The sequence below is a fragment of the Sander lucioperca genome, chromosome 20, assembly GCF_008315115.2.
Source record: "Sander lucioperca isolate FBNREF2018 chromosome 20, SLUC_FBN_1.2, whole genome shotgun sequence".
Lineage (NCBI taxonomy): Eukaryota > Metazoa > Chordata > Actinopteri > Perciformes > Percidae > Sander > Sander lucioperca.
In genome coordinates, this window is record NC_050192.1 from 26,216,869 (window position 1) to 26,240,403 (window position 23,535).

At 40.7% G+C, this 23,535-nt stretch overlaps 1 protein-coding gene and 1 long non-coding RNA gene across 8 annotated transcripts in view; one reads left to right on the top strand and one right to left on the bottom strand.

Annotated features, from left to right (window-relative positions):
* LOC116054745 (anoctamin-4) overlaps positions 1 to 23,535 on the bottom strand; it is a 67,839-nt gene that overhangs the window by 20,551 nt on the left and 23,753 nt on the right. For 5 of the 7 annotated variants that reach the window (XM_035996219.1, XM_035996217.1, XM_035996216.1 and 2 more), the window contains 12 exons: positions 18,744 to 18,944; positions 16,110 to 16,258; positions 15,670 to 15,819; positions 14,430 to 14,530; positions 12,748 to 12,792; positions 12,529 to 12,660; positions 12,230 to 12,336; positions 10,711 to 10,802; positions 10,405 to 10,526; positions 9,358 to 9,492; positions 8,688 to 8,784; positions 7,613 to 7,673 (listed from right to left, as the gene is read on the bottom strand). In XM_035996219.1, the coding sequence (XP_035852112.1) occupies positions 7,613 to 7,673; positions 8,688 to 8,784; positions 9,358 to 9,492; positions 10,405 to 10,526; positions 10,711 to 10,802; positions 12,230 to 12,336; positions 12,529 to 12,660; positions 12,748 to 12,792; positions 14,430 to 14,530; positions 15,670 to 15,819; positions 16,110 to 16,258; positions 18,744 to 18,944 (1,392 nt within the window). The remainder of the gene's footprint in view (positions 1 to 7,612; positions 7,674 to 8,687; positions 8,785 to 9,357; positions 9,493 to 10,404; positions 10,527 to 10,710; positions 10,803 to 12,229; positions 12,337 to 12,528; positions 12,661 to 12,747; positions 12,793 to 14,429; positions 14,531 to 15,669; positions 15,820 to 16,109; positions 16,259 to 18,743; positions 18,945 to 23,535) is intronic. The other 2 variants (XM_035996218.1, XM_031306451.2) reach the window with 1 other exon arrangement.
* On the top strand, positions 1,217 to 23,502 carry LOC116054756. Its single transcript, XR_004106133.2, has 3 exons — positions 1,217 to 1,226; positions 16,440 to 16,450; positions 23,401 to 23,502. It is a non-coding gene; the product is annotated as an uncharacterized LOC116054756 (long non-coding RNA).

Sequence of the window (23,535 nt, forward strand, 5' to 3'; positions counted from 1 at the left end):
AATGTTAACAACATTGTTTAGCATTTTAAGTTAGGGTAAATACTTTGTTAGATGCTACTAGAGCAAGCTGCCAATACTGGTAAACTTGTATCATGTGAAGAAAAAGCTGAATGGACAAATGTTCTCATTGCATGCGATTGGCTAAATTGTGGTAGAAATCCCTAGTGTATATGTTCAAGTTAAAACACAACCTCTGCATAAACTGTTGTACTCTGAGCATTGTGCAATGAGCCCACAGACTGTAAAAATAATGGAGGTAGCAGCAGTGACATCACCCATTGGTTTGTTGACTGCCGTTTTGAAGCCTCGAGTTTGGCAATATGGCCGTCGCCATCTTGTTTTTTTTTAAACAGGACGTGGCGATTTTTGGACGAGAGGGTGGAGCTGAGGAGAATGACGCCAGTGGACCAAGCCAGTGGTGTTTATGCTTGCAATGGTGCAAGCTAAACGCTAAAGGGGGAAAGCTGCCGATTTTCAACTCTTTGGAAGCGAGTCATCCAGTGGAGATTTACAGTCCCGGCAAGTAAATGCTCCTCCGGGGACTGCCGCCATTCATCTGCACGTATGCCAGTACAGAAAATCAGCAAACTTTCCCCTAAGTTACAGGCTAACACATGTGGTAGCTAGCTAGCTTGGTTGTCAGAACACTGAACAAGACATGTTCTAGGAGACCAAAAACCCAAAACACCCAAAAACAAGTTCAGGTCTAAGTTAATGTACACAGTGCCGTGGTTAGTCATTGCTAAGCCTCTGTTATGATTGACAAGTTGGCCTGTAGCCACGCCCCTAAAGCATCCCCTACCTCGTCAATTTTAAAAGAAATGGGACTATAATTTACTAAATGAACATCATGCTGTATTGAAGAAGACTTGAAACTAGCAATTGAGACTATAAACTCATTATGAAAATGTTTACTGAGGTAATAAATCAAGTGAGAAGTAGGGACATTTTCTCATAGACTTTTTTTGCAACCAGTGGAGTCACCCCTGCTGGAAAATAGATAGAATGCAGGTTTAGGGCACTTCCGCATTTTCTTCACTTTACAGACCTGGAAGCTTCGTCCATTATTTTTACAGTCTATGAATGAGCCTAATAGTTTTCCACATGATCAGCTGTATCTGCTGGAATGTAGTAAACAGAGTCTTTGATTGGAACACAGCAACTGAAAGGTCAGGATGAACCAGACGGTCTAGTCTAGTAGATTACCAACAACTGACCAATATTGTGTTGCAATAACTGGCCTTGGCCCCGAGACAATTTGCGCGTGTAGTTCAGTTGCTCTGCAGGCTCACTCAGGTCTTTGTTCTTGAAATAAATATTTATTTTGACTTTATATTGGACCATCTCTGCCTCATCGGGTATTTTTGTCAACTTGAGGAACTCTAACAACACAGACACAATGCTGACTGACTAGTGATAACCAGCTGGTTTGATGCCAAGATAATTAGACAGTGTTTAAACTGTCACAGGCCACATAGAGAGATCACTCTGAGACACAGTGTTCAGGCACAGAGGGTACGTACCATAATATTGCTGAACAAAGTCCTTTGGATAGCTTACTTATTGCACACACACATATACCTGCCTCTCCACTGAACACTGAAGCTTTTTAATTTCAGCCTTTTGAAAACAAATGCTTGTTTCCATTGAACACAGAGCAAACATGTTTTAAATGTGAAGGCTCAGCTGTGTGAGAAGGGCACCGCTTCCCATGTGGAGACAGCAGGGGAGCACGCTTCTGAGGAACATTAATGAAGGGATTTGAGCTGATTTCTCTGCTGCTGTTGATCCCCAAAACATATTCATTTGGACAGCAGCAACAGCAACTTTCAAGAAACAGTTACTGGAAGGTCAGTACATTAGTGCACTTTCTTTTAGACTTTCTTTTTTTAAACTGGATAAAAACAGTTAAACTGGAATACTTTAGGTATTTGCAGACTGGGCTGTGGCATGTCTGTGCAGCTGTGAAAACAGCATCATCTTCCATTATGCTCTTCATAGTTTAACTTTCTTTACAGGTTTCCTGCTTCCCTGTACAAATGTTTAATATCATGTTTGTAATGTTTTTAGTCACATTGTTAGTTTGTGTGACGATCTCTGTGTGTATTATGTCGTTTACATTTTATTATAATGTTATACAGTTTTGTTTTGTCTGTTTGATCCTTTTTATACCCTTGTCCGTGATTAACTTTCCCTTCAGATGTTTGCTATAGTCTTTTACAGTGACTGACAAATGACAACTTAAACTTAATATGATGCTATTCAACGCTTATTCAAATATAGATCCGTTTTTTCTTACATTTCAATAGGCTGCATGACTTTATATGAGTGTGCAGAGGTCTGTAACTTATTAAAGGTTGTGAAAGTTAGTTTGTAGACGAGATAAGAGGCAGACTCAGATAATTATTGGAAAGTTAGCATTTGGCCTTTCCGCTCCAGTAAGAAAAGCATTTTGTATCACACGGACGTGATTAAATTGTCTTTAAGATAACATCTTACTAAAATCTTTTATTTGACCTGAATATTTTTATTTTGCCATACATATCAAATGCATCATTTCTTTCACTTCTGTCAGTTAAATGGATGTCCCAGCCTTCACACAATATCAGACCCGAAACATTTCAACACAACAAGTTTAAAACAAGTGAAGCAGGGCTCTGTTTAAACTAGCCCTTGTGTTGACTTCGGGTCACATTGGCCTCATCAGAAAATTTTGGACGTAGAAATAAGCGCTGAAAATGTGTAGAAGAAAAATTTAAAAATTTAAAACGTTGGAAAAAACAAAAACAAATTGTGAAAAAAAGGCATCACAAATGTCAGAAAATGTTTTTTTCAAGGTTGAATGGAAGACAACACAAGGGTTAAACATCTTAATTAAGACTATATTTAGACGGAAACGATCTGAAGAGAAAACGCAAAAGAGGCGCTGCGTTCTCACTTTTTATTCCGCGTTTAGACGAGCGTTATGGGGGGGGGGAAATCTGCATGTATATGGTGACGCAAAAGTGTGTGAAATGTGATCCACCAAGTCTGCGCGCCTGCGTAGAACCTTCCTTCTACTTGTCTCCCTCTCCTCCTCCTCTCTCCCTCTCCTCTCCCTTGTAGCGCAAAGCGAACAACAAAAGCTGTCAATTTTGTCTGGACAGACGAGGAGGTGGAGTTATCGCTCCAAACAATGCACACACAGACACACAGACACACACGCGGCACGCACACGACACACACACAGCACACACACATACACACATGCGGTGCACACACACGGCACACAGCACAAACACACACACTCACACAGTGCGTTTTTACCCTTTAGACGGGAACGCGACGGTGGAGCGTTGTTTCACTTTTTTGTTTTTAAGCCCGAAAGGCACATCTGATAAAATATTTTTACGTTTTCACCCGCGAGCGTATTCGTGTAAAATAAATACATCAAAGAGATTTTGCTCTGAGCACTTGAATGAGCAGAAGCAGATGTAATAAAATGCAAGAAAAATGATCAAATCTACCAGGGCAGGTTGATTTGATATACACAGTATGAAACATTCATTTTCATTTGCTCACTGTAAGAAAGTTGTTTGGTCATTAGATATTGTATCGGAGTACATTTTTGTAAGTAACCCCTCCCCACCCTGCCGGCTGCACAGGGACGCTGCTGGAGCAGTGAGGGGTCTGACTAATGGAATTTCTCCAGAAAAAAAACCTGACTCAGCCAGAGATCACCCACTGGGAGTCAACAGCACACCTATCTTCAGCTGGTACTGTAATATTTCCTAATGAAATAAACTAGTAAATGCTTTCAAATACAGGAGATCTACTCTGTCAAAGTGTCAAAGTTTTCTCTCTCTACCTTGGCTTGACTAGTCTCATTATATCATGTCAATGTCATTTGCCATTAAACATTTATACTTGTGAAACCGGGTTTCCACAGTGATAAGGACATTGTCTAAATATGTCTAATGAGTGTCTAAATTATTAACACACATTTATGCAACAGGGCCTGCGCTGCTTTCATTAGCAGGTATACTGTAGTGGGAGAGCCACAGCACTTCCTGTCTATGAATTAAACAACTAACCTTTGTGTCCTCACTTTTGAATTATGTGTTTAATCTCATAGATACATTACATTTAAACTCACGTATATGGTTTGTGGTGTCTGATGGCAGCTGGCATTCAAGTTTAAAGGAGACCTATTATATACTTTTTTCAGGTTCATACTTTTATTTTGTGTTTCTAGTATAACATGTATACATGCTTTAATGTTTAAAAAACAACAACACTATTTTTCAAAACTGCTGCACCTGTATTCACCCTCTGTTAGAGACACTGTTGAAGCGCCTGTCTCTTTAAGCCCCCCCCTCCTGAAAAAGCACAGTCTGCTCTGATTGGTTAGCCTTCCTTGATTTCCAGATTCTCCACATCTGGGACATGTTTAATCTCAACACGGTGTGCACCGTTTTGCTATGGTTTCCTGGTTGAATGACATGTTTCCTCGGAACGGTGTGGAACGGTGTGCCACGGCTTTGAGATATGTTTTCTCTCGTTTGGTGGGTGTGTCTGTCATTTATTGGCTGTGTCACAGGTGATAACCAATCAGCAGAGACGTGTCTGTAAACTCGTGGTAATAAAAAAGCAGATTGCTTGCGCACACAACAGTGTGTTCAACGCACCCCCGTTTCAGTTTATTACGTTTTGTTGGGGCTAAATGTGGCCCTGTACTCATATATCTGATGATATATATATATAGCACTTTCTACTGTCAAAAATCACCAATAAAGGCTTTTAAATCAAATACTACACAACTGGACATGTTCCAGAAGGAATGTGACCCGAAATATGGGAGAAGTTAACATTCGCAGCCAAGTTTACAGCTTTCCCTGGAGTTAGCATGTATCTACATGTAGTTAGCAGTCGATTGTAATGGAGTATAGCAGCACTTTCTACCATCAAAAAAACGCAGATTAAGGCTTCTAAACCAAATCCTATCCAACAGGACATGTTCCAGCAGGAATGTGACCCGAAATTTCGGAGAAATTAACATTTGCAACCAAGATTACAGCTTTCCCTGGCATGCTAACGCATGTGGCTACATGTAGCAGCGTATGTAACGTTAACACTGCATAAGTGTCTGCCTGGAGAAGATGACCATATATAGAAACCTGGCTCGGTATGACATCATACCGGGACTAGAAAAAAAAAACTTTTGAAACCGGAGCGTTCATAACAGTTGGAAATCTGAGGTTTTGGCTCTTTTAAATACGTTTACCTCATTAGTTGAAGCTTTGGCCACGTTTAACATGAACACTAGACATTGTAACATTATAGATATGACAGGAAATCCAGAAAAACATAACAGGTCTCCTTTAAAAAGTGCCAATGATACACCTTTGGTTTAAATGGAAATGTCCTGGCATTGGTGTTTGTGTCACGTCTCTGCATTAAGGTACAAAACCACATTAAAATCCTTGTACCCCTTGTGTCCTCTTTACCCTCAACAGTTAACAACACCATAATCGTGCTGGCCGTGTTGACCTTTGCCCTCCAGCTGTGTTTAGCTCTGTTCTTCATGCTGAGATGTTGGCGATTTGACAACAGAGTAAGAGAGGCTCTCAAACACCCAGAGGCTGCTAACAAACTCTTTGGTGAGCATTTATTGCAGGCTGCTGCTTGTTCTTGTTTTAGGTTGGTATGCAAATTTTATAAATCAACAAAGTTTCAATGTCAATATTTAAAAAGAAATGCAAATAATGGCACTTTACATGTGGTGTTGTTTTTGAAAAACAACTCACTAACTCACTTAAGAATTTATTTCTTTTATATTCTTATTCTTATTACTCATATTCCTGCAGAAGTTAATTGCAACTTCAACCAATTTTAACAAATACATATCACATGTTTCATGTCTCTAGGTCTGATTTTGTAGCACATTCTGTATCCATATTACTCAGGTTAAATACTGTTTAAATGGCATGGAATAAAGTGAGAGAAACAGCATGAAATGTGAATGTGTCTCTCCCTGGGGGAGAACTTTCTCACCTGCCACGGTTCAATTGAAAGTGCCTTTGTCAGTCCATTTGGTAAGTTGAAATGAATTTTCGTCTGTATATTGTTTTCTTCAGCAGAGTGATTTTTCCCCTTTCTTTTCTATTCCTCAGCCCCCTCATTCTTCCACGGAGACATTTACAAACAGGCCAGCTATAAGCTATGTGATGATAATGGTGCTGCTGCTTCGTCACCTGCTGTGTCTGCAGCTGTTGAGGAATATGAACCCTACACAAACTCTCTGTTGCAACCTTCCATACCCTGGGACCTTGTTCAGCGCTGACAGACTCCTGATCCTCCTGGCTTTTACCAAAAATAAATGAAAATGTGGCCATTTAATATTCATGATGAATACTGTACTGTATAGTGAATGCATCCCTTTAAAATAATGTACACTCTACATGCAATGCAATAATATGTCGCTTTTTAAAGGTAGCGATACAAGTTTTTGGAGAAATGTTAGAAATGTTTACATCATTTCAATAAAAAAAATGAAAGAAAAAAATTGAAGTTAAAGCTGCACTTATCAATATTTTTTTATATGGAAAATGGGTCAAATGACTGTGTAATGTGGAAGATGTTGATCATAGTAACGAACCCACAGATAATGACTTCCTAATTCAGCAAAATCCCCTCAGTTTTACGCCGCATTTTTAGTGTCTTTCAGCTCATTGTTTTGGTTTTACAGCCTGCAACTTTAATGTTTTGGATCAGTCTCCCTGCTCTCATCAGTGTCACTTCCAGTTGCAGATAGGACACCTATTTTCAGTAATACAACTCTGATAAACCCACTGAGCGCTACACTACCCAGCACCAAAGAGCAGACAAAGTTAGCGACTAGCTAGTGAACGTAGCAGTGTTTCCCACTATAATTGTACGGAACCCCAGCTAGGCCGAAAAAATCTCTTTTTTTAATGCCAAAAATAATTTGCCAAACATCCATTGTGTTTCCCCAAATTCATTCAACGATGCACCACCGTGAGTCAACTGTCTGTGGTTAGTTCATGTCCGTAACAGCAGGAGAGTCGAGTACAGGCAGGCTCGATAGTGAACTACATGCTAACGTGCTGACGGATTGGGTGTTTTTAGCAAAGCTGAGCTAAAGAATATTCGGTTATGTTTAAAACAGATCCGTGATGCTGTTTTGCCCTCGTTTTTCTCTGATAAGTTTGCTGGAAATGATGTGATGTAGCGTTTTATGTGGAGTGAGCAGTGCGCCTGACTCCCATTTGCTTCTAAGCAAATAACGGGAGTAGTGGGCGACCTATCCTCAACCTGAGCGAAACACTGCATAGTGAGCAAGTTTTTCCTCGGCAGCTGGCAAAGAACAAAACAGAGCTACAAGCAGAGTGAATACTGAACTTCCAGGTCACAGATACACAAAATCACAACTCCAAATGAATGCTATAGTTGCTTTGTATTTGCTAGGTGTGTGATTAGCCAATTTTTTACATTTTGTGCTTGTTGTGCTGCCCCCAAGTGGCAAAAATGCAGTATTAGTACATCTAAAGTGTATTTCTGGGAAGAGAAACACCTGAAAGTTAGTGCAGAAATGTGAAGTGTTTCGACTCACCCCAAACAGCCATGAATACAGCAAAAAAAACAGTTGCACCATTGTCAAAGAGATGGGTGACCTGAGAAGAAGATAGGGCGATCACAATTAATATGAATGCAGAATGAACAATGCTGCATTAAAGAATCATGGGCCCCGGGGCTACCACTTTCTCAAAGCCCTCCCCCCAGACACCATCACGTCTCAACTATCGCCCCGTCCAACATACACAGACATCAGCCAAGCTTTATTTACATACAATAATGCATCGACAATCAATCATGACTGCAGTTTAATTGTGTGACTGTATGGCACCAAATACAAGGCATATAATCATCATAAGCCCATAGTGCAGCATACTGTACATAGGCTATACCAAACAATGGCAGTGAAATTGCATACAGGCCGGCTCACTGTAGCGCCAAAGTCCAAAAACAAAACTCATACAACACTGACAAGTGAAGCCTGTGTATGCATCCTTCTGTCCACTCACAAGTGGTGCAAATATAAGAATATTGCATGAATCAATCAATAACAACTGCAGATATTAAAGTCCGTTCCTACCTCTAAAACATCTTTCTCCTGGCATAACGTGTGGCAAAGTCGATTAGATTGATTCATATCCAAATAATACCGTTAGTTAGTTAACTACTATGACAACTACATGTACTACTACTTTTCCAGAGCTGGCGTACCGGTAAAAGCGCAGTGTGGAGATAGGTCTGGCTATGCGAAACTAGCTACTACGAGCCTGCTAGATATTCTGTGGAAGCAGGTGGTAATTACGTCGGTGTCTTTTAACCTGCCGGCTCTGCTACTGTGCTGCTGGAGGGTTTTCGGTCGCCTCGACCTCAGGGCTTGTCAGCTTTGAAATATCCAGTCAGATTGGGGATATTCCCAAATAGCTGTGACACACACACAAAATACGGGAGTACCAAACAGACAAGCACGATTCTTGTTTTCTCCCTGTGATCAGAGTTGGCCTTAACTGAAAGTGTGCTGAATCATCTGGAGTAGAAATTACATATTGATGAGTTGGCTCCTAACACATTTCCCACGAGTACAACGACAAAGTGCAGGTGTCTGGTGACAGTACCTTGGCGTAGATGCAGCTGTCTGACAGTCTCAGGTAGGGGCAGTACTGGTCACAGATGGGGCACATGATGACGTCAGTGGCCTGGCAGATTTCTTTACTGGAGAACAACATGTAGCCTATCAAACTCTGGTGAAGTTGGTATTACAATGTCCAGCAACATTTGGGCAACATAGAAAAACCCAAACTGATGCAACTGTTCTGTTTTATCTGAGTTGTTAAAGTTATGTTTTTCTGAAAAAAGAATTTGTCCACGCATTCTCATTCTGCGGCACTGCACAGTGTTTCAGACTTCAGTCTTATAAAGTGATAGAGAGCACATTTGCATTTACATCTTAAGCATTTACTTTAACCAGAGAATCCTGAATAAGTTTAATTTCCTTTATTTCATATAACAGGCATCCAATACTTCAAGTTGTCAGGGACAATTTCACACTCCGTAGCCTTATCTGTAATACCAAATTCATTTTGCATTAAGAAAAAAGTTACCTGACTTCTTCACTAAATACATTGTCTATCTGATCTGTACTTATTGAGTACTTCTGCAGCATAAACCGAGGCTTGTTCTTCCCTAGAAACTCTTTAAAAATATTTTTAAAATGATTCAAATACAATACATCTAGGAGCTCTGGGGACATTTATATTTATCAGAAAAGAGAGGAGGTGTGTTTACCTGACCTGGCAGTGCTCCAGAGTGAAGAGGCCATACAGGAATACCAAGAGACCGACCAGAGCTGCAGGAAACAGCATCCCTGTGTACCAGCCGAGCCAGGCAAAGTACAGACCGATCTTCTCCCCAAAATACCTCCTAAAACAACAACAAAAAACTTTGGTTTGAGTGTTGTGAAAATTTCATATAAAAATATACTGTATCCGGTAAAAGAGCAGATTTATATCCTGTTGTCTTCAGACAGTTCAGAGAAAATGTATTAATGCGACTACCTGTCATGATGTTTCCATTATAAATGTGTCATTCAAACCTCTTTAATGGGGCTTTCACACTACCTCGTTTGGTCCGGACTTTCCGACTTTTCAGTTTGATCCAAACATAAAATTACAGGTGTGAAACCTCCCCCCGGACCATGGTCCGGACCACACAGACAAAATTTGGTCCAACGAAAAGAGGTAAACTAAACAATGGTCCATTTAATTTCTAGTGTGAAAGCATTTTTTGGATGGTTCGGACTTTCGGACCAAATACAGGAAGCTCTGGCAGGCTAACGTCATGGTATTAGAGAAGCGTAGCACCTTTAAGGAATAGCTCAGTGCTTAGTGTGTACGTGAATGCGCTCAGAGCAGACAGCTGTCAGACTATCAGAGCAGAGAATAAATCAGCAGTTTACTTGTTTAGTGGTAGTAAATGTACAGCTTGTTGCTGAATAAATGCTACTCAATACCCAAGTAAAGTTCCCGTGTCTTGCCTCTCAACAACAAAACAAAAAGAGCTGCGGTAGCAGTCAGTTGGAAAAAAATACCAAAAATTCCAACACCAGAGAGAGGATACGAGAGGACGGAGGAGCCCTTCTACAAACCAATCAACTACAAGTACTGGGCGACGCTGCTCACATATATGATGACGACAGGACGTAATTATGTCATGTATAGCTCTTTAGTGCACTTGCATAACTGCAGTGTGAAACCAAAACTGACCGGATCTAATTTATACAATGTAACAAAAACCTAAACCTTGGTCAGGCCCTAAGTGTCTGAATGTAGTTACCTGATGAGGTCCAGTGGTTGGTACTTGTACCAAACCCCCCACCAGGCCCAACATTCGTACAGCAGGTGCCGATGGTTCTCTGCTCCGTGTGTTCTGATGGAGTTTTTGCTGTGGTAGCTCCCCTGTTAAAGTCCAGACACACACACACACAAACACAGACGTGGAGAAACATAATCTACGTAGGCATTGCTGTAATATCAGTTCATGTAATCCATGACATCCATACATGACACAGAAAGAAGTTATGACTTAAAAACGTGACAGAATTGAATGAATAAATGGCTTTATGGAGATCAGCCAAATTACCTCATGAAGAGGGAAGGCTGCCTCATATGAACTATTGCTCAAAAGACGATTGAGCCCTGGAATCAAACACAGACAAGAAGAGAAACAGGAGCCTGATGCCGTCAGTCAAGCAGTGTAGATAGTAGTTTCTATTACTTTTTATTCAAAAGTCAAACTACTGTTCAAACTTTTTTGAATTAAAATCCTCAGTGTATTAGCACAACAGCATGCCCTGTACTCCTGCGCATGATGTTTGTAAAAAGCACTATCCACCTGAACCCATTGTATGTTGTTTTGCCTTAGCAGTTAGCTATGCTATTGTTGTATTTGCATACGGAAATTGGAGAAAATGACTGAACCTTGCTGAACGGATAATCAAGAAAATGGGAGGAACTATTTTAAATATAACACTCTTGATGTTAATCATTCATAAAAGTAGCCTACTTATAAAGATGTTTGCTTTGTAAATGTCTGTAAAAAGCACTGTCTATCTGACCCATTGTATGTTCTTTTGCTTTAGCAGTTAGCCATATTATTGTTCTCTTCGCTAATGGAAATTGGAGAAAACAACCAAACAGTGCTGAACAGATAATCATGAAAATGTGAGAAACCATTTCGAATTTAACACTCTAGATGTTAAAATCATTTATAAAAGTACTATAAAGCTGTTTGCTTTGTAAATGTCTGTAAAAGGCACTATCCATCAGACCCACTGTATGTTATTTTGCCTTAGCAGTTAGCTATGTTTTTGTTAAATTTGTTAATGGCAATTGGAGAAAATGACCGAACCGTGCTTAACGGATGGAGGAACCATTTGGAATTTAACACTCTAGATGTTAAAATTATTTATAAAAGTAGCCTACTATAAAGCTGTTTGTTTTGTAAATGTCTGTAAAAATCACTGTCCATTTGACTCATTGTATGTTCTTTTGTTTTACCGTTAGCTCTGCTATTGTACTCTTTGCCAACAGAAAATTATTTGTTGAAGTACTATAAAGCTGTTTGCTTTGTGAATGCTGTAAAATTCAACTGTCTCCAGTAACGTTAGCTTGTCACTAAAGTGAGATATTGGATGTGAATGAACAGAACAATGTTAATTCTACAAAGTAGTTTAAGATAAGGCTACATTGGTTGCACTTGAATGAATTTGAACAAATTACATCTTCAAATTGAAATTTTTTTACAAAGTGACAGATCCAGCAGGCAACGACTATTAGCAAGCCCTTTATTGAACCAAAAGATTGGAAATAAAGATTAGTTCTTTAGGGAAACATTTGAAACTAAAGAAGCAAAAAGTTGTTTAGTGGGACAAAGAAAGGCAAAGAAAATACAATATAGATAACCTGATTTAAACAGAGCTTCTTAATATTTGCTCATTTAAATATCCTTTTTGAAATAAAAAATAGTACTTTTTACGACGACAGCTCACCGTGTTCATGGGCTGCACACACTGAATACACTCTCTCTCCTGCCACCATTTCCCTCACATTTCAAATACAGTATTTCTAGAATGTGTCATAATGCCTGTTGGCAAACTCACCCATCTTATTTTTCCCCTCCTCATATTTGACCCGCTGAAGGATGTGGTGGACGATGCGACTTCTGGTGGCGTTGTTGAAAAAAGAGTCTTTGTTGTGGATGATGAAACTAAAGTGAAACGGACCAGTTATTACAAATCCGTCTGCTGTGAAGGATATTTTTTTGGAAAATGTGGATGTTGTATTCTGTGTGTGTGTGTGTGTGTGTGTGTGTGTGTGTGTGTGTGTGTGTGTGTTAGATAAAGTTCAAGGCTAATTCTCAGGAATGAGTTTTTAAAGGGCTCTTCTGTACAAAACTCACTGATGTATCCTTGATCGACTGAAGGGGGCAGTGAAGCTCTCTTTCTCCTCCAGGTCAGGCAGAGTTTCGCTGTCAAACTTCATGGGCTTGCGGGGAAGCCAGCCACGAAACTTGTTGATGCGCTTTTCCATTCTGCAAATGAAGTTTCTGTTAAAGCTGCCAGAGCCGAGTTTTGCCTCGTCAGCTGATCTCATGCTGCCTCTTTGACTGAACACTCACCTGCTCATGAACTTGTGCCGTCGGTGCATGTAAAAGATTTTCCTCCTGGAATATGTAAGAACAATTACCTTAGTACTTAGTACACTTCAGAGGATAATATAAGTATCAGCTCTACGTCTAAGTTTTTACCATGTTTTTTTTTTTTTTTTTACCATAACTATTGTTGTCTGCTAATAATGAGTATGTTAGTACTTCTTATAATACAAACATTCAGGTAGCCACTGGAGTTCATCAACCACTAGTAGTGCGAAAACCGTAACATGCAAAGAAGCGCAGCAATGCCATGAAGAAGAAAACCACAAGCTAGCAAACTTGCATCTAAACAATGCAGGCTTTTAAATATTCACAAAGTATTTTATGAGGAAGGAAATATATTTAACATGTTTTTTCAACCTGATCTCACAGAAATACGCGAACTGGCGGCGCGTAATGTGTTAAAGTTACGTGCCGGCACCATGGAAACAATTTAGGTTGAGGCAACAAAACTATTTGGTTAGGTTAAAGAAAAGATCATGGTTTGGGTTTAAAAATGTTATTTACGCAGGTTAAGTATGATACGTGACGTAAGTTAAGTTACGTATTTAACGTACGTACGTAAGTGAAAGGAAGTCAACTTTGACTTCACGCGGGACACAAACAGCGGTCTCCTGGGTGAAAGTTTGTGTTTGTTTGACTCACCCATCCCAACCTCCTCCCTCCCTACGCGGACTTTGAGACAGGGTTGCGTTGAACCAGGGAACACACGTGTCCAGGGTGTGATTTGCCAGGAGGGGATGCGTGGAATTTGCCCCCTTTCTGTTCTACATATCCCTGCCTTTGCTGAATTATTTTTTATCTCCGGTGGGGACAAAATGCATCCCCGCCGTCAAAGTGATCATCTACTTCACCAATAGCCTAGAGCATATATTAATTGTACACCTAAAATAGAAGTATTTTAAACTAAGTAAAGCGCTGTAACGTGAACAGTCTATAGAGCAATAGAACGATAAAATCTGAGCAGCAGTTGCCGGTTGTATTTAGCCGCTACAGAGCTCCGGGACGCCTGCTACCAGCGGCAGTCTTTTAGCCGCCAGTAGGTGACTGTGAGCTGGCTACAGGCACCACCAGATGACGGTCCTTTTCAGAGTTAAGCCAGAAAAAGTGAGCGTCATGCAGCTCTGACAGTTAAGTTTAGGCACCAAAACGACTATAGTTTGGGAAAAAGATCGTGGCTTGGATTAAAACACTCCTGAGGAACAAATGAGCGTTTCCTGGGTGAAATTATTTTGTTTTCGCCGCAAAGTCAACTCTGTTCCCTGGCTTGAAAGTGCTGTATTTTATGTTGACACCCCAGAACAAAGTGTTTTGGCATGCCTGGTTGAGTGGCTCTATCTATAATATTGGAAGGGGGATTTATTAAAACATCCCCTTCTGCTTCCACCACAACAAAGGATCCTAATTGACATTGGCATTGTTTCCACAAAGACGAACAGACACGCAATACGGTATTAAGAGGTTGTGGTCATTTCACATATTTCTTTGAGATCAGGCTGTGCTTTTTTAGACCTTTTGTGACACTGTGTGCACAGTAAATTTAAAATAACTTTTTGTAACTTTGTATAACTGTTTCTTTACAAGAAAACTCGTACTACCTTTGAGTTCTTTCCCCCCATTATAAGACACTTTTAGGTTTGTTGTCTCACCTAAAAGGCATGCGAATGTTCATGAGCTCAGCGTAGCGACAGAGAACATCCCACGGCGCATGGATCTTCAGAAAAAGCACGTCGCTGTTTGTTATGGAGGCCTGTAAAGAAACCAGACATGCAATTTAATTCAAGCAAAAAAAGATAAGATTGTTAAAATAGGGGAGGACTACAAAATATCATCTCAGTGCAGGCAGCTCCATCAACATCTATTGAACGTCAATGTTTGCTAGGTTCTGCTCTTCCTCACCTGTTTGTACTTCCTGATAGAGTATGAGTCAGTCTAAATATAATAAAAAACAATAAATCAGGAGCTAACTGGAAAGAGACCTAAAAATAACAAAATGACTCACACAGAAAAACCACACAGACATGGTCTGTTGAAGGAGACAAGAACCATTTTTCCCCCAACTGCATGTTCTAGATAAGGATGACCTTGATGCTACTGCATCAAGTTAACACACACACACACACACACACACACACACACACACACACACACACAAACACACAATACAACATCCAGATTTTCCACTATTTCAAGTGACACTTGAAATAAGAACTGCTAAATAAGAAGCAGCAGGGGAAAAAATTGTCATCAGCACATTTGTTTCGGCTCTATAAGTGGTGGCTCACCGATGAACGCCATAACAGCACTCTGCTGTCCGACTGGGCACAAAGGCTCCAGGCATTTTAAAATTCAGCAATCTGGCCATTGAGATTACATGCATTATAGGAAGCAGCATTAAATTGCTTCTTCACAGAAATTGGTATTGATGATGCTCATGTTGCACACTATGAATGCAACTGTAATCACAGCAAAGCTTATAAGCTGTCACTACAGGAACCTACCAAGCTTTGTGTTTATTTGCAGTCATCAGTGTTTTTTTTTCTTTTTTTTTTTTTTTAAAGCAGTAGCTATTTTTGCTCAGCAATTTGACCAGAAAATGAAAAACCCCTTTAATGAGCAGTGAAAGCTAAATAAATGTAGCTCAACACAGTGATAGAGGCCTGTCGTAATCAGAAAGGCAAATCTTCAGGTAGAGCCCACTTGATTATAACTTCTGCCTCGCTGAGGTGCCCTTGAGCAAGACCCTTTTTTCATTTTTAAGCTGCGTTTTGTGACAAAAACAATCTCTGTCACACAAGAGTTTTAACTCCAGTAACAGAACTAATCTCGGTCACATCAGGGGCGGGGCTAGAAGGGGTGCACGGGGTGGTGAACGTAAATGTTCTTTACCTCCTTTTCCATCTGTAAGCCCTCTGCACGCATGTTCCGCTCAAATATCTCCCTCTTCTCGGACTGCGAGCTGGACTTTCTGTAAACCAGGATGTAGTCAATGCGACTCTTTCCATCGCTGAAGCACAGGCCACTGGACTTACTCCTCCCCTGACAGACAGACAGGCAGACAGACAGACAGATAACAGACAGACAGATAACAGCGAGAGAATCAGGAATGAATAGTAACTGGCCATTGAGAGGTTTGAGTCTACTACCTTTTTTTTAACATTACTTCTCATTTCTCATCCATCGTTTATCATGGATGGATGAATAAATGGGTGTTACCTTTACACACATCACTCTATAAACTACTCCTGTCCAACACTGGCTTATATCTTCAGTTGGGATGAAAGCAGCAATGACCTCAGGGAGCCCAGAGATTTAGTTTCACCACTGACCTCTGGGAGGCCAGAATCAGACTTTGTGTTGTCGTCGAGGATGCTGCTGTTGTTTCCCATGTTCAGCAGGGTGGAGTCATTGTCTCTGGATGGGCTGCTGATGCCCTCAGACATTTCTCTCTCAAGCAGCACATTGACATCCTTCACAGCTGGAGAAAAGATTAGCAGAGTGTAAGTAATGAGCTGTACGGTTACCAGTCTGCTGAATTAATATTTGCATACCTAGCAGACACGGAGCAACATTAGCAACTATTTGAAGTCATGTTTCTGGCCAATAGTCCAATACTCTCTCTCCATTTAGCTCTGTTTTGGTCTCAACCAACTTCTTAGAAAAAAAACCTGTCTTTTTGGCTGCTTAATGCTCCACTTTGTTCACCAGCTAGTCAACTGGCTAAAGAAACAAAATAGTTTAGGTGCAGGTGGTAAGACCAAAGAAATTAGCTAAAAGTCACTAATACAATCTTTTACAATTTCTACAAGCTAATGGGAACAGCAGTCGATTGAAGAGTCTCTGTAGGTAACACCTTTTACATTAAACATAGTAATTTCACCCATTGGTCATATAACAAGACTAGGTCAAAACCTAGTATATAGCAGGACTGTATATGGTCAATATGCTTAATTGTGGCCAAATTGTTACAGGGATAGTCAGCGATGGTGTCGATAATGTAAATATAGATATTAAATGTTCATCTGTACTGTTCATCTGGGTGCAAACCAGTGAACAAACAAACAAACAAACAATCTTTAGTAGTGCTGACTGATGAATCATATTTTCATTTTCATGTTTTTCATGTTCATCATGGTCATGCTGCAGCCTTTCCCCTGAGTTAATGAGGGGGTAAAAGCCTATGTCCTGCCTGCTATGCCCTGTTTGAAAGGGCAGTGGTCAATGGGGAAAAACCAACACACTCATTCTGACCAATGGTGGAACTTCATCACTCAGTGACAGAGTGACTCAGCAACAGAGCGACAAAGTTTCGATGTTGTAGGGCTGGCCCAAGGCCCTGCCGGACCACGGTCCAGCCAAAACTATTAATAAACGTTTTAAATTTAAATTTTAAGGAGGCTTCATCATTTTGTTGGTGTCTGTTTTATGTTGATTGTAGTTGTTATGTTATGATATAAAAGTAAAATACTTGGTTTCTGAGCATGCTACTTCAAGGCAGTGGATACGGTCACTTCATTAAACTAAGGCCTAGTCCACACGTACACGGGTATTCTTGTAAACTGGGGTTTTCCCTTCTCCAGTCTAAAGAAAAACCCTGTCCATAAAAGCACTACTTAAAAAAATATCTCCCTTACCCTAAAAACCCTTACCCTGAAGCCATGTTGGCCAATCATGCAAAAAAGAAGATGTTGGCCAATCAGAAGCCTGAAAAAAATGTTTTTATTATTACTGGCAGGCTACGTGGCTGTAATGGCACATGGATCGCTACGTGGAACGTTCAGTTGCCTCTGTTCCTCAGTGTAGTGAAAGAGTAGCTGTATATTTATGTGTAAACATGTAAAAAGTCCTGTTGGCAATTAAGCTTAGAACCAGCACTATTTTGGCCACATCCGCCATTGCACGAAATATTGCCTCATATGTGACGCCTTACAAAGAAGATCACGTCACACACTCTGATGTTTCAAGCCCACAACTCGACAACACTGAAAACAAAGTGTCTGAAAGTCTTTTTAGTGACCTAAAACGCAGTTTGTGTGGACGAAAAGGCTTAAACACAGAGAAAAAGCTACATTTTAAAATATACCCGTGTACGTGTGGACTAAGCCTCAGGCACCATTTGGACAGAGTGGTTCTCCAAGACCCCGCCTCACTTAATTGTTGCCTGTTGCTCTAACATTCATGCTAGGTATCTATGCAAAGCACATCATGGAATTGTTTTGAGAGTCACACACAATGTGTTTTTCACATTTATAAGGATGAATAGATTCTTAACAAGTGAAAGCTATTAGTAGCTTTGCTTTGTGTTCATCATTAGCAAGGGAAGCATCACTTCCTTTAAGCAGAAGATGACCAGCTAACGTACCTGGGAGCTGTAACATTAGCGGTGATGTCGTAAATTTACATTGGTGGCACGACTTTTGACAATGTGGGTTAAAATCTCTCAATAGGAATGTTTCTGTCGTTTCCTTATGCAGGGTATATAGGAATCAGGATTAATCCAATGTGACTGCGGAACACAGTATTTTCCTTTCCTTTGATAAACTTCTGAGAAGAGTGCCTGTGTGTGTATGTGTGTGTGTGCGTGCGTGCGTGTGCGTGTGAGAGAGGGAGCGAAAGAGAGACGTTTAGCATGATAATATCAGTTGTATTGGAAAAAGACTTGTTCGTAATGTTAACCCAAATATTCAACAAGTTTATGTATTGTAATCATGGCTGTTGGCGTAGCCTGCAACCACATCCAGCACAACACCACTGTTAAAATCGGTGCGCTCACATCACACACTGCCCTGTCACACACACACGCACACACACACACACACACATACACACACACGTGTATAACTGGAAGCTGCAGTACCACAACCTGACTGACTTCTTTCACACACTATTGTTAAATGTAAACAAATGAAGGTATAGTAGATGTACAGAAAGTGAAAGCCCTATAGAGCGGTGCTGGGTCTCACCGAGGGGAGGCACATCGTCTTGAGTGCTGGAGTCCACGGCTTGAGACGAGGATTCCTCCATGATGTCTGCCTTCCCAGTGGAGGGGAAGTCGAGAGGTCTGTCCGCTGCCTGGTAGCCTGAGGCTGAGGGCTGCAGCGGGACTCTGCGTCGGTGGGGGCTCCGCCGCTGGGGCTCAGACCCATGTAGAGACAAACTCACTCCTAGAGGACACAGAGAACTTTTCCATGGCACTTTGTTTCTTCATGTTTCGAAGCCTTTCTAAATCAAGTAACCCTCTGGTACTACTTGTCTTTTGTGATCTATTTCTTGCTCTTATAGTAACGACACAAAAAAAGTACAGAATAGAAAGAGAACAACGTTTTTAAAAAAAGAGCTCACAGTGAGCTCTGAAAGCAACTAATTTTTTCTGTATTGACAGAGTCGTTGTCTTGATCAGCCAACCTATCAACCATCGCTGATGTATCATGGTCGTTTCATTGTGTAAGGGCAGTGTGGTTAAGCGGTAAAAATTTACTTTAAAACCCCTTTCACACACAAACTTACTGTCAACTACTCTAAGCAGAGCATTAGCCATGGGTAGGTTCTAGGTTGTAACCAACTATAGTTCCAAATTTTCGGCAACCTATCACCTTATCGATTTCTTATTTAGTATATACCAAATTTCAATACCTAATGAGTAAATCTCATCAGCGTCAGTGAGCCAATAAGCATGCAGCATGCTTCTACTAGGAACTAATGATGATTGTGATTGGCTGTCTAACGTTACACATCGTAGAGGCAGGCAGGAAAAACTCTGTTGAGCTGAAAAATAAATAAAAAGATTTGTGCCGTAATGTGTAATGTTGTAATTTCTTGTTGTTAAAATGGATTATATAAAATTGGTATCGAAAAAAGTACCGTTTAGGAACCGGTATCGAAGTCATGGTATTGGTATCGGTACCGGTATGGAAACATTTTGCATGGGCAGCCATGTTTTTTTTTGTTGGGAAATGTCTCAGCTAGCCCAGAGCACCTACTAAAATAATTCCATTGAAGACTGGACACAACTAGAAAGCTTTGTGCAACAAATTAACTCAGACAGGAGAAGTCTGACTCTTTGTTAGCTAGGGTCAAAGTCCATTTTAGCAATAAAAGCCAATAACCATTCACATACTCTATATCCATGACGTTCCACTTCTGGGATTGCCTCAATGCCGCCGGTAATTCTCCAGGATGTCTTTCATTTCGGCCAGATGTCCGTTACCTTCCGCTTTCTTTGTGTAGGCGTTCTAAACTCTGGTGGATTTCTGAGGACTATGGTTAACTGCTCCTCAGATCTCTGCAGGGTAAATCCAGACAGCTAGCTAGACTATCTGACCAATCTGAGTTTTCTGTTGCAAGACTAAAACAACTTTTGAACGTACACATTTTCCACCAAAACAAGTTCCTTCTCGAGGCTATTTTGCAGCAGCGACACTTCTCCGTGCGGCGAAGACGATTGTGACTGGTTTAAAGTAATGCCAATACACCAGAGCACGTTTTTCTCCCATCCCGTAATGCTGTGTGGACTAGCCAGACCCTCCTCCGCAGCGCCGTGGAGGAAGGTCTGGCAATGCGAGACTACCATTCACACTACCCCAAACGTTTCCCTGGGTTGTTGCTGCAGTGTAAAAGCAAAAGTAGAAAAGGTGGAATGAAAAAATTAAGAAGGAATAGAGCCTGTAAGACAGATAATGTGAGAGGGAAAACTGTGTGAAAGTCAAAAAAAAGATAGCTCAGTAACTTTTATCTCCTTAATAAGGACTAACCTTGAAAGAACTTAAAAACGACACTCTCCACAGGAACACACAAGCTAATTGGGTCTATCTGTCAACCATACTGTCTCCTTTGGGGGGGGAATTATTCAAAGCTTAGCAAAACAGCCTAAATCATCTATCTAAATATGTCTGTATCTCTTACTTCTCAGTTCTCTGGGGAGCGGGAAGACTTCAGTAGAGGTGGGTGGCTGTCTTAGTGGTCTACTGCGTGCTGAATTTTCGTTGGGTGACATGAAAGGTGACTCAGCTTAATTTTTCTGCTGAGCCGTAGTACCGGGGACAGAGATAGAAGGTTGGGGAAGCGTCTCAGCTCTTAATCAGCCGTTGATGCTTTAGAGAACATTGGAGCCCGTGTATGCGGCTAATAGAAATGTGATCAATTTCATAACCAGTGAAAAATCAGTGCTCAGCGTCCTGTTTCTTCTCTCACAGTGGTAGTAAACATTTCACTGCACTGGGGGTTCAGCTATCTGAACAGGAGCTGCAGTGGTCAGACAGGGTGAATGAGTCTGAATTATCCAGAGATTAAGTTGATAACACATCCAGTGTAATTCTTTTGTTGCCAGAAGTTGAATAGAGCCTCAAGGTGCAATGTACTATGTTAATGAGACAAAGCCTGGCAATTAAAAGACTTATTAATAGAACACTTCTTACACATACATGTACAGTATACATATACCAGGGTTTACCCCAGTTTATTGCAAGCCCGGTGGCCCACCGGGCCTAAGTTGCCCCCCACCAGGCCTAAGCCACTGGGAATTATTTTTTAATGTATTTTAAGACATTTTTTAAAACTACAGTTACAGTGGGGCAGCTCGGTGGGAAACTTAGACGTAGTCATATTTTCAAATTTCCAGTTAGCTATTAGCACTGACTTAAATGTATAGTAATTGATGTTAATACATTCCACTTTTTTGTCAAATTCAGTGAATATCTCCTCATGGTCACCTAGCCCTCTATTTTCTGTGTGTGTTGGAAAAAAAATCCATTGTTAATACACAGCTGGCTGTGTAAATGGGAAACAATCACAAAGGCGTGCACGAGCCACAATACACTATTCCAGCCAATCGGCAACAGGCAGCAACAGCTGCTGGTAGGGGGGGGAGGCAGCATGTAATTGTGCCGGCCGGCCAGTAGTTTTCTGTCCCTGAATCTGGGGGGGGGGGGGGCGGAGCTTCTGAAGGGGGAGGTTGTAGTTGTTCTGCAGTTGAGTTCAAATATCAACAATCTTTGCACAGAATCACTTACTGCACCTTTAATGTAGGGACCTATGAAATCCGTCTTATAGCTTTTTTTAATTCTCAATTTCGTGATTCCTTCCATGATTCTGTTATCACAGAAACTATAGGGCTGTACATTAATGCTCTGTGACTGGACCCAACCAGGCCCTTGTCAAAAAAAAGACACTTATCACCGGGCTAAACAACTTTTCTGTGGGAAACCCTGTATACGTTACCATCTTCAACCCCATTACCCTAGTCTCAACCCTGTTACACCTACATTTTTATAAATAAATTAAAAAAAATTAAGTTTAGAAAAAAGTTATTTAATGTTTGTTGAAAACTGTCTGAAATGTTCAGAGCAATTATAAGAATATGGATATTGGTTCAAATCTTACAGTCAAACCACATCTTTGGTCGCTGTTACAAATACAGTGCCCATTTCAGTTTTAGTATAAAGCAAAAGGGTGTCATTTTTATATTTGTAATTATTGAATTAGTGTGAGGGCCATCAACACAAAAGATGAAAACACATCAACAACCTTGACAAAGAAACATGTTTCATGATATCCATAAATATGCCCTAATGTTGTACGGTGTTCAGAAAACTAATACATTTTGGGAAAAAAAATCTAAAAATGTCAAAGTCCAAATTGTACCACTTTCATGGAATGACACATGTAATGACTATGGGGATCAACAGCCCTGACTTGTTAGCTTCATCTCCCTGTATTCAGGACGCTCACCGACACGTTTCCTCAGCACACACAGCACTCCAACGTCGGTGTCATTAAAAAGAGAGAGAATTGCTTACTATAAATATTGGCTCTCAAAGGACTGACACACCACATCTCAGACTACACTATGCTGCTGTGCCGAGACAGCGGCCAGTCAAACAATGTAACCATCAAACTTTTACGGCCCTATGGTATGTCTGTAACCCGAGCCACAACTCAGCTCACATGGTACTGAGGCTTTGACAGCACATGGAGCAGTTTTACTTCTCTTCAGAACTCAGGTATAGTAAATACCACTTAAGGTGTTTCATTAGCTATTTGATATGACATTGCCTTTTTTTCCCCATTCACTCTCCTAAATTAAAACCATGGCTAGTCTCTACAATTTCAGGAAATATACACAACTTAAAAGCTGTACATGAACAGTGCTTCAAAGTGTAATTAGAAGTGGCAGCTAACAAATAGTTAACGATAGAGTAATGTCAGCGTAAGGAAGTTGGTTGGGATGGGTCAAACAACACAGGACTTTCAACCAGGAGACCCGGGGTTCGTGTCCCGTGCTTCTTGCGTGTCTCGTCTCACGCATCACTGAAATGTACATTTAGTTACCCCAACCACGATCCTTTCCTAAACCTAACTGTCCCGTTTTGTGCCGCATGTCAGTTAAACGTATGTCCCGACTTAGAGCATCAAAAAGTGACTGCAATAGTCCCAATCCAGAGCCCCAAAATGACACCAATAGTCTCGATCCAGAGCGCCAATAAGTGACGCAAATAGTCCCGACCAAGCGCGTCTAGACATTATGTCTTAAATCTATAGTAGACATGGGACCATAGCCACACCAAAGTGGCTTGTATGAACAACTACTTAATTTGCTAAAGTCCCCACGTTGTTAAAAATGAGATTTCCATGTCTTTTTTATTGTAAAGCAGGTCGAGGTACTTTATAAATATTGTGAAAATATCAAAACGGTCAATCCACAGAGAAATGCACAGACCATGATTCGGAAACTGTTCCTTTAAATCAGGTCTTCCGTAC